This window comes from Callithrix jacchus, chromosome 2, assembly GCF_049354715.1.
Source record: "Callithrix jacchus isolate 240 chromosome 2, calJac240_pri, whole genome shotgun sequence".
In the NCBI taxonomy this organism is placed as follows: Eukaryota; Metazoa; Chordata; class Mammalia; order Primates; family Cebidae; genus Callithrix; species Callithrix jacchus.
This window is the reverse complement of record NC_133503.1, coordinates 150,646,945-150,660,085: the sequence shown is the minus strand read 5'-3', so window position 1 is coordinate 150,660,085 and position 13,141 is coordinate 150,646,945. Positions and strand designations below refer to the sequence as shown.

Here is a 13,141-nt window from a genome sequence, read left to right as displayed (position 1 = left end):
AAGAATTACACTGTGAAGCTGCTGCCTGCTGGTGGCTGATGAGGAAGTGGGGCTTCTTTGGCAATGGCTGTGTCTCCTGTCTTCCCTGCATACTGACATCGCACATGTTTAGTTCAGTATCTCTTCAGGACTTATATATTTCTGGCATGTAGATCCCTTTTACTTTCTTTATGTGGTTCTTGCTCCCAACTATTATCTCAGCCCTCTCTACATTTCTTTTTTTAAAATGATATATGCTACTTGCTTTTATCACATACACACAGACTTAAAAGGCAGATCTAAGTCAGTAGCCAGCATCGTTATTGTCACCATGAAATAGTTGCTTAGTTTCTTTCATTCAATAAACTTAAAGCATTAAGTGATTAGCCCAGATAACAAAAGATAATTGTCCCAATTATATATCTTTATTGTTTTTCCCCCTTATTAATTGTTAGAAATTGCTTGTGCTTTAGAACAACAAACATATAAGATTAAATTTCTTATTGTGTTTTGACAGACTATTATTACTTGGATAGTTTACTTTCTAATCCCCTACTTGCCAATTGACAAAATTCTATTTAAAATGCACTTACTGTTTTTAATGAAGCCATGAATCTTCAGGGTAAAAAAATACAAAGTAGAGTGAAGACTTAGACTAATTTTTTTCCTTTTTCTGGACTAAAACCACTTCTGTGCTTGTCACCGTGTCATGTATCTCCCCCTACAGGTAAAAAGCAGGCAGCTATACTAGTTTCACTGCTCCTATAAAGAACTTATATTTTCCAAAGTCAAAATCCAGAAGTCCTTTGCCTTAGGCTGCTGGTCCCTGCGCCTCTGGGGTATAAGTAGCAGATATAATCAAAACAGCTATAATTATAAAGACATGTCCAGTGAGAGGTTGGGATGAGAAATTTTCTTTCTTTTTTTTTTTTTTGAGACGGAGTTTTGCTCTAGTTACCCAGGCTGGAGTGCAATGGTGCTATCTCGGCTCACCGCAACCTCCGCCTCCTGGGTTCAGGCAATTCTCCTGCCTCAGCCTCCTGAGTAGCTGGGATTACAGGCACGCGCCACCGTGCCCAGCTAATTTTTTGTATTTTTAGTAGAGACGGGGTTTAACCATGTTGACCAGAATGGTCTCGATCTCTTGACCTTGTGATCCACCTGCCTCGGCCTCCCAAAGTGCTGGGATTACAGGCTTGAGCCACCGCGCCTGGCGAGAAAATTTCAAGTTCATATACAAATAATATAATACCACATCTATTACTCAGGAGTTAATATTCTTTAATACTTCATTTAGTTTCTTTAAAACATACTTCCACGGTGGGTGTAAAGGCCACCCGAATCTAATGGGTTATTTTACTTTGTAGAGGTGTAAGACGGACCCTGGACTCGAGAAAGAAACACACATCTATTCCTGTCTTTGTCACTAAGTAGCACCTTTTCTTACTAGGTCTCAGTTTTTCATCTTTAAAATAAAGACATTTAAGTATATTTTCTTCAGAGTTGTGTCCTTGAGTGAAAATCCTCTAATTGAAGATGATTAAGCAGATATACTGGAAATATGGAATTTCAGAAACATTGAAAATGGTGTTGTGAAGACATGACAACATTTAATGAGACAGCTGCAGAACGCTTGCCTTGAGCTAACATTGTTTGAAAATGAAATGCTTACAAGGACTGACTGCCCCAAGCTATATCGTTGTGATTCAAATAAGGGATCATTGTCCCAGTCCAGGTATGGCTTGGGCATCTCTGACTCTTTGCCACGCCCTCATGTTTCAGTGTTTCTTTACTTCTGGTGCATACCACACACTAAGGACCTACGGAGGTGAGCCTTACTCTAAGTGATAAAAGGATTACTAAAAACATCATGCCATGACTGTATGATAACAAAATCATCAATGAAATGTACCAGAGAAGCTGATGCATTATCAATATTCTCTGCTACCTCTGTTCTGCCAGTTTTTAAATTAGCTTTAGGAACAAAAACGTATCAGGCATGGGTCAGGGTTATAGGAAGAAACACTTGGAGAGTTGCTCACCACATTCTGAACTCTATCCATTTTTTTCTTCTTTAGGAGACAGGGTCTCACTACATTGTCGAGCCTGAGCTCAAGCAGTCCTCCCACTGTGGTCTCCTGAGTAGCTGGGATGTTAGACGGGTGCCACCATGTCCAACTTGAACTCTATCCCTTTGTATAACTTATCTCCTTGAATTCTTGCAAGGGTCCTAAGAGTTAAGTACTCAAATCTTTAAAATGAGGAAATAAAATGAAAGGGAGAGACTGGGTTCACCTTCAGGCTTCAAATGCCACACATCATCTTTCTGTCATATCACAGTAAAGAGCAAAACAGCACTTAGTAGTGAGTCTCTTTTATAAGTGCATACTTCAAAGCCTTACTTTTAAGGAATTGTTAGTTCATTTTAGACTTGTACATTTACCTACTATATATGGAAATAAAAACTGGTCAGAGACCTACCTGCTTTAAAACCCTAATGCTTATTATATTTTATAATCAAACTCTAGGCCAGGTACAGTGGCTCACGCCTGTAATCCCAACACACTGAGAGGCTGAGGCAGGTGGATCACTCGACGTCAGGAGTTCAAGATCAGCCTGGCCAACATGGTGAAACCTTGTCTCTACTAAAAATACAAAAAATTAGCCGGGAATGGTGGTGGGTTCTTGTAATCCCAGCTACTTGGGAGGCTGAGGCAGGAGAATCACTTGAACATGGGAGGCAGAGATTGCAGTGAGCCAAGATCTTGCCATTGTATTCCAGCCAGGGAGACAAGAGCAAAACTCCACCTCAAAATAAAAAAAAAAAAAAAATTCAAACTTTCCTGGCTTTAACACACGTCAAATGTAATAACCTTGAAAGAGGAAGCGAGTATTATAAATTCTATGGGACAACTCCTTAGAAAGCATGGCATATCATGTGCAGACAGTTAAGTTTTAACTCTTCTTTTTTAAAAATTAGAGTTGATTTACAGAAAAGTGATAGAGAATTCATACTTCTCCTTCAAACAACTAAAAAGTGAGTTCTTATACTTTGAAAGTCATCCTGAACAACAGTCCATCATCTCTATCACAAAGCTCCCAGCATGTGTAACTCTGATGAGAGGAAGGGAGACAGTGCTGGGAGCAGTAGGAGACCCCATTTTGATGGGCACAAAGCAAGTGCATCCATTTTGGCCAATTTAGGGACATAAGTTTTACTCCTGTGATCCTGTAAGCTTGCCTTTCTCTCACCGTTCCCTTTCCTTCCCTTGTCTCTGTGTCCTATTCTTTCCATTACCTCTTGTTATGGACTTGTGTGCCCTGAAAATTCATTTCAAGATCCTAACCCCCAAAGTGTTGGTATTTGGAGGTCGGGCCTGTAGGAGGTGATTAGGTCACAGGGGTGGAGCACTCAGCACTCACAAATGAGACTAGTGCTCTTATAAGGGGCACTCATGCAACCTAGAAGAAGGCTCTCACCAGAACCCAACCATGCGGACATCCTGATCTCAGACTGCCAGCCTCCAGAACTGTGAGAAATAAATGTATGTTGTTTATCAGCCACCCACTCTACGGTACTTTGTTATGGGGGCCCAAACTGACAAAGAAACCCCTAGTTTATGTATACAGTGGGCCCTAGAAACAAAACCATGTAATAACAACAAAACGTAATTTAAAAACATATATTAAGCGCTGGTACTGTGAGGCACTGTGCTAAGGGCATCACGTGTGTTAACTCATTCAACCAAGCAACTGTATGAAGCCGTGTTACTATTTTATAGCCAGGGAAACTGAGCAGACAAAGGGTATGCAACCTACCCAGGGCCACAAAGCTCTCATGATAGAGCATGATTTGAGTTCTGGGCAGGCAGAGCAGCCACATGGCACAATTCTAGGGGGACCACATCGTGATGTTCTGTGGTGTTACCATCCAGAGGCACCTGGAGCTGTGTGCTCTAGCAGCCTATTGGATCAGCCTGGAACTTAACTGTTAGGCTACACTGTTAAGTGTAGATCTTAAACATGATTTCGAAAAAAGCCCTCATTCATCTCAAAGGCTGACTCACTGAGTCTTTTCAACACTTCTTCGCCCTTCCCAGGACAACTTCCCAGGTAGAGCCAGGTTCCAACCTCAGGGGGAGTGAGCCTAGAGGGTGGGGCCGGAGCAGTCAGCTGCTGAAGCAGGAAAGGCACAAGCACCTTTTCTTAGTGTCTCAAATCTCACTAATGTCAAAGTCTCAACCATCATTATTATTACTAGTACTGAGGTTTTAAGAGCCCACTTTTTCAAAATGGGCTCAGAAAGAGGAATCTTCCCCTGCTACTGCCCTCATCCCTCTCTCCCTATGTCATGTTCCCACCTCGGTTTGCTATGCTTGGGCAAGAAAAATGACGTCCCATCTTTAGTCAGTTCATTTCCTGTTGTGCTTTGTGAGAAGCCCAGCTGCACTAAGTGGTAGCAACAGTTAATTAGTTGCACTTTCTAGAAAAGGTATTTCTGTTTCCCCATTGTCCCTATGCCTCAGGTCAGGAGCTTGTGCATACGAATGAGGTCATCTTCACCTGAGTTTCCTAATTTCTGTGGCTCGTAATTCCCTCTGGTACTGTTCCAGGGTCCCCTTACTATGTGTACATTTCTAAGAGCATCTATGAGGCCTGTCACCTGTGCTTAAGATCAAGTCTGTACCCTCTGAGTACAGGTACTCTCTCCTGTTAATCTGTGCCTGGCATCTGCTGGGGTGGCTGGGCAGCTGCCCTGACCACCGAGCACCCAACCATCTGTTGTCAGACACAACAATTTCCACTGGTACCTGATGCTACTCTTCTGGGAGAATGCTGCTCCACCTGTGAGGCCAGCTCATATGTGGCCTCAAGCTAAAAAAGCTTCCAGGAATCAAAATAGCACTGTATTCTGCCCAAACAGCATCAGTCTTGCTTATTGCAAAATTGGGGGTTGAAGGTAGTCCCTCCTGATAGGGATTGGACTTAGTGCCTGGAGCAGCATGAGGACGTGCTTCTATGTGACTTCTCTCACTAGAGGCCCCAGGTACAGGTTCACATATGTATGTCTGTCCATCCTTCAGCATAGGAAAGTGTACAGAAACAGAGGGATCCAGTTACACATATCCAACTCAGTTTATGCTCATTTATATTGAATTTGAGTTTCTGCAGAAGAAATCAGTTATTCAAAGTATTTATTTTAGTATATAGAAACTGTTACTGTTCATCTCTTTTTTTGTTTTTGGAGACAGTCTCACTCTGTTGCCCAGGCTGGAGTGCAGTGGCACAATCTCGGCTCATTGCAACCTTTACTTCCCGGGTGCAAGCGATTCTCCTGCCTCAGCCTCTCAAGTAGAAGGGATTACAAGTGCTTGCCACTATGCCCAGCTAAGTTTTGCATTTTTAGTGGAGACAGGATTTCATCATGTTGACCAGGCTGGTCTTGAACTCCTAGCCCCAAGTGATCCACCTGCTTCGGCCTCCCAAAGTGCTGGGATTACAGGCATGAGCCATCATCACTCCCAGCCCTATTGTTCATCTCTTGATCAATATCAAGAACAAAACTGGTTAACCATATATGTACTATGAAATGATAATTGGAAGTCATCCCCAATAATATCTTGAAAGAGGAAAACAAAGAAGAGAATCAATATTTTAACATTCATTGAAATACAAGTCCCATTTGATGACATTCAGAAAAGATGACATTAACAATGATTCCAGAATTAACTCTAATGTGGTGACCACAAACAACAGACATCTGAACATGAACGAGTTAAATTTCAAGCAAAGTGCACTCACTAATAACTTAATAAGAGCTACTCAGCACATTATGGGTTGGAGCTCAAGGAAGAAAATTGAATCCAATGAAGAATTATTCAAGTTTGGAGAATATGCTAATTTTCCTCTGGTATTAATTTTAGAAAACATAGGTTTTCTCCTCCAGGCAATTATTTTAATGAATCAACTGGAGTTTCAAGAAATAATCAAATGAGTTCAGTTTGGTTTCAGGTTCAGCAAAATGAGATCACGCATTCTGTTTTTGAATGAGGTTGAGGTCAGCTTCTTTGTCTAAACAGACTAATAGATAGGAATTGAGATAATCTTATTTTTATGCCCTTGACTTCTCTGATCTTTCCTCCTGTTTCTCTGTCCCAAACATCTATAGATTCCTGTGTTTTGATCTAATTGAACTTTTCTGTATTATATGTTAACTTCTCTTCCCTTCCAAACTGAGTTTATTGTCAGCTCTCTCAGTCTTTTACTGAACTACTGTAACAATGTTCCTTCCTACTCACAAGTGGGACACTGATGAACCAACAAGCTACTCCTTTTATCAATGCCTTCACTCTTATTCAACTAGATGACCACATATTAATATCATGCTAATAACATTTTTGTGGAACCAGAATGGTAAGCGACTTGAAGATAATACCATCTCTCAAAATACAAGTGCCCAGAGCAATGCTCAAATGAGTATAAGCACAGAGTTAAACAGTTAAAAATAATGTACATCAGTAAAAAATGTAAATCAGCAAAAATTTTCCAAATAACAGCTTACACAATTTGTGAGGTCAATGGTAGAAATGATAATGTAGAGAAGAAAGAATTCATTTCTTTACAATTTTCAAATTGCAGCCTGAAATTGGTAATGGTGTTATATTGACTCTTGGCAGAAATGGTTTCTTCCTAGACATGGGAAAAATAAGCTCCAGATCTTTCTTACCTGTTATGGTGGCTTTGTTGATGGATGGTTGGTTGCACATGGGTGATCTTCTGACAAAGACAGAAAAACACAAAGTAGTAAATACGTGGGGCTTGTTGATCTGATTGCTCTCTGAGTCATTTCAGATATAGCATTTTACTTTAAAAGATTATTTTGAAGTTTGGACATGCAAATGAGTTCTTTCAGACTAGCCAGACAAGTCCCTAGGTGTTCTCTGTGTTATGGCTCAGATCACACATGTCCAAAAAGAAAACTGTTAAATCTCACAGTGATTGACTTGGAGTAAATAAGCTGATATAAGTGCCACTGGGACATGAGAGAAGAGGAAATTCATATTGACTCTATTCACTGCAGCCAGGGCTTACAGACTTTCTGAATTTGAAAAAGCAGTCAATGTATCATTGTTTTCCCTAGCATAGGGTTAAGAAATTTTTATTGTTGGCATAAATTCTCATGATTGCCTGTACATTATGAGAAGCGAATGACTTGTTGTAAACTATCTTATAATTAGAGAAGCTATTTGAAGTTTTTTCTTTCTGTTTTCTTATATTGAGAAACATCTCTGATATATTTATTAGAGAGGCATATTAATGACTTTTCTAAGTAGATACTATAGAGGCTTTAGAAATATTATAAACCAAAGATACTTAAATAAATTCTATCTTGTATTCTCTAAGTTTTCAGATGTTTGCTGAGTTTGCCAAAATGACTATAAACCCCTTGAAGTTAAAAAAACAGCACACGGTCTCTGATTAACTTATGTTCCCTATAGAGCCTAGCACAATGCATCCAGTATTCTGTCAGTGCTTAATAAATAATGTTGAAAAGAATATCATTTATAAAATATTCATCATTTTTGAAATATAACTTTATAAAGTTATTACTTATAATTGACAACTTTGAAAATATAATTTTTAAAAAATACTTTTAGATTCATTCAAAGAGTCTGATATAAATATATTAGATATATGATAATCATAGATATATATTGCTTCTACTAATGGCCAACACTTAATAAACACTTCCTGTGGACCGACATTGCTAAATAAGCACTTTAAATGAATTATCTCATTTAATCCTCACAATAAGCCTTAAGGAAGTAAATTTCCTTCTTCTCATTTTACCAACGAGAAAAACAAAACTTTGAGACTTTGAAGAACTTGTTTTAAGTAACAAAGTTGAGATTTGAACTCAACTGATGTGGTCCTAGAGCCTACACTCTGCTCTGTTGCCTTCGTTTTAGATGGTTTTTTTGGAACCCATACATATGCACAGCCTCACCTATGTGCAGATGGCATCAGGCTCTTCAAATATGCCTTGCTGAGATGATGACTCTCTTAGCAGGGCTGGGGAAACATGGGGAAAGCAGCCTAGGATTTTGTAAATTCTCACTGGTTCCACTCAGCCTCTGGCTCCCTTTCATTTCTCTTAAGTTTATTGGCATCAGTTTGGGATTAAAATTTTGTGTTTGACTGAAAATGCACCAAATTTTACTTCTGAATTATTTTAGTTTTTTTAATTATAAAATAAAATGGTTGGGGGGAAAATTTAAACTTGATAAACCAGAAGGTCAATGTTTTAAGTAGATGTTCTGAAATAGCTCTGGTCTATATATCAGTAATTATCGTCTTTTAAAATTTTTCAAAAAAATTTTTGAGACAGGGTCTTACTCTATTGCCCAGGCTGGAGTGCAGTGGTGTGATCACAGCTCACTATAGCCTTGAACTCCTGGGCTCCAGTGATTCCCCTTACTACCTCAGCCTCCCAAGTAGCTGGGACTACAGGTATATGTCACCATGCTTGGCTAATTAAATATTTTTTTTTTTTTTTTTTTTTAGAGATGGGGTCTTGCTGTGTTGAACAGGCTGTTACTTTCTTGCTAAGAGTTTATCATTCAAATAATTGATATCCTGATTATTTCTTTTTAGTCCTTGCTCTGTGAAAATGTAGAAATCATTGATTTTCTCTGGGAAGGGTAAGAAATGAATATTTTTACACTCTTCTACAGTTTTGGAAAACCAGATGTTTGACTAGTTATTAATGATCTCCTCTTACTATCAATCCTACAACTAATTGGCACTCAGGAACTTGATAGCTCAACAAGTAATGGCAAGCAGAAAATATTAATCCTTTGATCCATGGTTGCATCGATACCTCCTTCAATGACAAATGAGCCAGGACTCACTTCTGGAATCAAAAAATCTCAGGAGCAAAACAAAAACAAGAACAAAAAACGCAGGGTGACAGGAACCAGTGGTGTCTAACAAGTCAGCAATGTGCATCTGAATACTGGCCCAGGGCTTGGGTTTTGAACGCATTCTTCCTAGACTCCTTTTCTGCAGCAAATAAAAAGGGTGGCTTGTGCAAGGTAGCACACGCCTTCCACAAAATCCAAGGGTGAGCTTGGAAATGCTCTATTGGCTCTATGAGTGCCAGCAGGGAAAATTCTGATTCCTCCACGGTCATCCTGTGGTGAGCCAGTTCTATCACTTGGTTCTCACTGAACAGAACTGAGTTTAGCCATGTACAGATTAAATCCTACTGCTCTGATACCAAAGAAGCTGATTTGGTTTGAAACAGTAATAAGAGGCACAAATTTGCATTGACCAAAGGAAGACCACAGGGGCCTTTACTTAGAGTCTGCCAGATAATACTATTTGGTTAGATGTCACCCTGGGCATTGTTAAGACAGGGAGGAAGTTTGTGTTTAAGCTATGATTTTCTGTTTTCTTCTAGCTCTTCCTTTCCATTTTAATCTGTTTGGTCCCTGTAAGTCAGCAGAAAACTTCTGTTTTGCATAGAACAGGCCTCAGATCATCTCTCTGCAGCCTGACTGATCAACTATTTGCCAGCCACAGATTTAAATGCTGGTACCCAGGTGACCACATGTAAAAGAAGCATAAAGGCAGTTTCTTGTTCACCTTTAAAGACAACAATCTCAGTTTCCTGGGTAAAATTCGAGACAAAAACGTTTGCGAGTGATAACCAGTAACTTCATTTATTCTGCAGAGCTGAGATTCTCTAATGGAGAGGTGACTGACCTGATAAGCTACCAAATCCTCAAAGCCCCAGGGGGCTGCTGAGGTCAATATGCTATTGTATGGCCATGTTACATAGACGTAATTGGTAATGAACAGGTACCTCAAAGCACGCCCTCAGATTTCACATGCTGAGTTACTACTTTACTCTATCAGCGGAACAGGCCTTTGCAGAGTGATAGACTATGTATTATGCTAGGCACAGGGAATACAAATGCGAACCAGCTACACCTCTACTCACTGGGAACTGACAGTGTCCAGCAGCATCCCAATAGACAAATGGGCAACAGGACACAGAGAGATACATGCTAACATAGGAATCAAGCACGAGGTGCAATGAGACAGAAATGGAAAGGCACATCACCTTGATTAGGGCTTGTGAGTGTGTGCTATGGTGGGTATTGTCAGGTGCAATGCTCCAAAGAAATTTTATTTAAGCTGCAACCCAAAGAATGAATGACAATTAGCCCAGTAGATGAGGAGAGAAAGAAGATGAGAAGTGTGCAAGCTGAGCGAATAGGACTGCAAAAATTCACTACCTGGAAAAACGGAGGCTAATGGGTTCCATTCCAATTACTTGCATTGTGGCATCTATATTGATTTTTAAAAACTTTTTTCTATCACAAGAAGTACTTGAATAATGGCCAGAGGTATTTTTGATAATGGAAAATGTGAATTTTGATTTTATTATTATGAAATGGAAAGTTCAGATTTTTCACTATTTTTAAGAAGTAGTAACTACTATGAAAAGTTATACACTTAGGTAAGTTATAGTTCCTAATACATTTATATTCACTATCCTCTTAATATTGATTTAAATTTTTTTTTCTGGAAAATTATTTGAAATTGGTATTTTAACATTTTATTTAGTATTAATAACAGATTTTTAAATGGACATTTAATAATAGCAAACCGGTTTTCCATTTAATATTGAAAAATCACTTCTTTCCTTTTAGATTTTTTTGCCTTTATCAAGAACTCGAAATGATAATCATTTCCCATATTAGCTTTCCCTCTTTCAAACACTTTCTATGTTGTCATATAAATCACATTTCTATTAATTGCTCCATGAATGCTGCTGATTTGAAAGTCAGTAACAGCAGGAGAATCAAATATTTTTGCTATGATATGGCGCTTCTCCAAACCATCATTATCTTGAGAGGATGACTTTCAGCTGACCTTAAGGTGTGATGAGATTATTCACCCATGGTTCATTTATGAAGTAAGCCAAAACTATAAAGTTACCCTGAGTGTAAATAACTGGGCAGAGGACTGATGATGTCAGGTGATTTCTGACAGATGGAATCACCATATTTATTTGTCATACTGCTTCATTTCTGATATTAGAACCATCACCACAAAGTATTTATAGAAAATTAACGAGACATCATATGACTTGGTGTACACGGTTAGACAACATGGCAACAACACAGAGAAGTCTAACATATTGCCTGGGGTTCAATCACATTGAGGAAACTTATTTAAGAGTTCAGCAAAAAAGAGGGGGAAGAAAGGATATCTTACTTGCTAGGTGCTCGGTCTTGCAAATTAGTTAATGCAGCAAAGTTGTTTCGTACAGTTCGCAGACTGGCCAAGACCTACAACAAGAAAGGATTCTTGAAACTTCTTGAACTAAGGCCATTTTAAATACACTGGAAAATGGTTTGTTAAGAGAAAACTTGATACTGCTTGCAACTTAGTTTCAAATACCACTAAAGAATCTCCCAACACTTGGTGAAATTTGCAGGTATCCACATGAAATCCAGAGAGGCCAGACTGCAGGGATTTTCCAGAAATCTCTCCGCATTGTCTATGAATATGGTGACAGTAGCAGCAGTTTCCACAGTATTTCTGGGTTCCTTAGTCACCAAGACAATACTCCAGGTGATATACATATAGCATGATTGCATTTTATGCGCATTTCAAATAGTATAATATAAAATGTGAATAAATCTCACTTTAGGGATAAAAAATTCCCTGCTCCCAAATTCTCTTCAAAAATTGATTAAGAATCTCATAATTTTAAGTTGGCAAGCGAAGTGAATTTTAAACTGTTTTTCTAGCTTAGATACATGGCTACTCTAGCTAGTAAGCAGACATTGTTTTCTTTTGTTAAGGTCATCTGAATTGTGCATTGTAAGCTCTCAGGGATGCATTTCTTTCATAAAATGCTACTGCCCTGTACATGTACAATGCCTGGCACACAGAAGATCATAAAAATTTGTTGAATAAATGAATACATAGACACAACATGCCCACACACATGACAAGGCAGGACCAATAGGTGTCACTTTCTCTAGTAGCCTCTTACTTTATCTAGTTCCGGTTGGAACTAGAAAGTAGCCAACGGACTGCAAGTGAGCCTGGGAGAAGGTTAGGAGGATGTTATCTCCTTCTTTCTTCTTCCCTTTCTCCTGAAATGGGCAAGTTTCCCAGGGTCAAACCCATATTAGATGGCATTATAAGTGATCTGGGTGATGACTAGAATGCTAAGTTTATATAAAACACAGATTTCAAATGTCCAAGTAGGTACTATGTAACAACCTAGACGGCCTGGCTCTGCTATGTAGTAGATGTGTGAACTTGGACTAGTGATGTATCCTCTCTGTACCTCAGCTTCCTGAGCTGGAAAACTGGGATAGTGATATCCACCTCGCAGAACTGTTGTGAGGATTATATGGAATGACAGGTTTGGTGCCAAGAACAGTGCCTGGCAAATAGAAAGCACTCAGGCAATATCAGCGCATGATGGCAGTGTTACCTTTGACTTCATGACTTGGCATGCACATGGGAAATTACTTAATCCCTAACATTGGTAATTCAAGAGTCTCCAAATTTTTAATTGTTTCAAGGGTTCCAAAGTTGTTTTCAGAAATTTTTCATGTGGCACAGATCTAGACTAAAATCAGTCGAATTTTTTTTCTAAGACAAAAATGTCCCAGACTCTGTTTTGTTGTTGTTTACAAAATTGACATTCATTTGTGTAAGTCAATGGAGAGGTGTGTATGTCCTGGGACAGTGACTTACAGTGTTTTCCCCTGAAGGAGTTAATGCTGCTTCCTAAGAAGCCAACTGTGATTAACTCAGTCACTGGAAAAACCTGGCTCATTATCTCATATAAACAACCCACGGCTCTGAAAGGTCACGCTGCCTATGATGGAGTAGTCAAATAGCCAACTGCTGACATCAGACCACGATGTCTTTCATTAGGCATGAAATTTTGAATGATGCATAAGTAAATCGGATAAATGATCCACTGTCATTAAATCATGCAGGCTTAATTTATGTTTTAAAAAGCGAATATGAAACACACTAATGAAGACTTTAAGATAAAATCATTGCACCAGATAATCGATCCCCTTCCTAGGAAAAAATTTTAACCCCAGAATTCTGAGAT

The 13,141-nt window shown here is 39.0% G+C and overlaps 1 protein-coding gene across 14 annotated transcripts in view; it reads right to left on the bottom strand.

The window, feature by feature from the left end:
• PDE4D (phosphodiesterase 4D) overlaps positions 1 to 13,141 on the bottom strand; it is a 1,594,380-nt gene that overhangs the window by 218,440 nt on the left and 1,362,799 nt on the right. For 12 of the 14 annotated variants that reach the window (XM_078365479.1, XM_078365477.1, XM_078365476.1 and 9 more), the window contains 2 exons: positions 11,269 to 11,342; positions 6,707 to 6,756 (listed from right to left, as the gene is read on the bottom strand). In XM_078365479.1, coding sequence (XP_078221605.1) covers positions 6,707 to 6,756; positions 11,269 to 11,342 — 124 coding nt within the window. The remainder of the gene's footprint in view (positions 1 to 6,706; positions 6,757 to 11,268; positions 11,343 to 13,141) is intronic. The other 2 variants (XM_078365483.1, XM_078365482.1) reach the window with 1 other exon arrangement.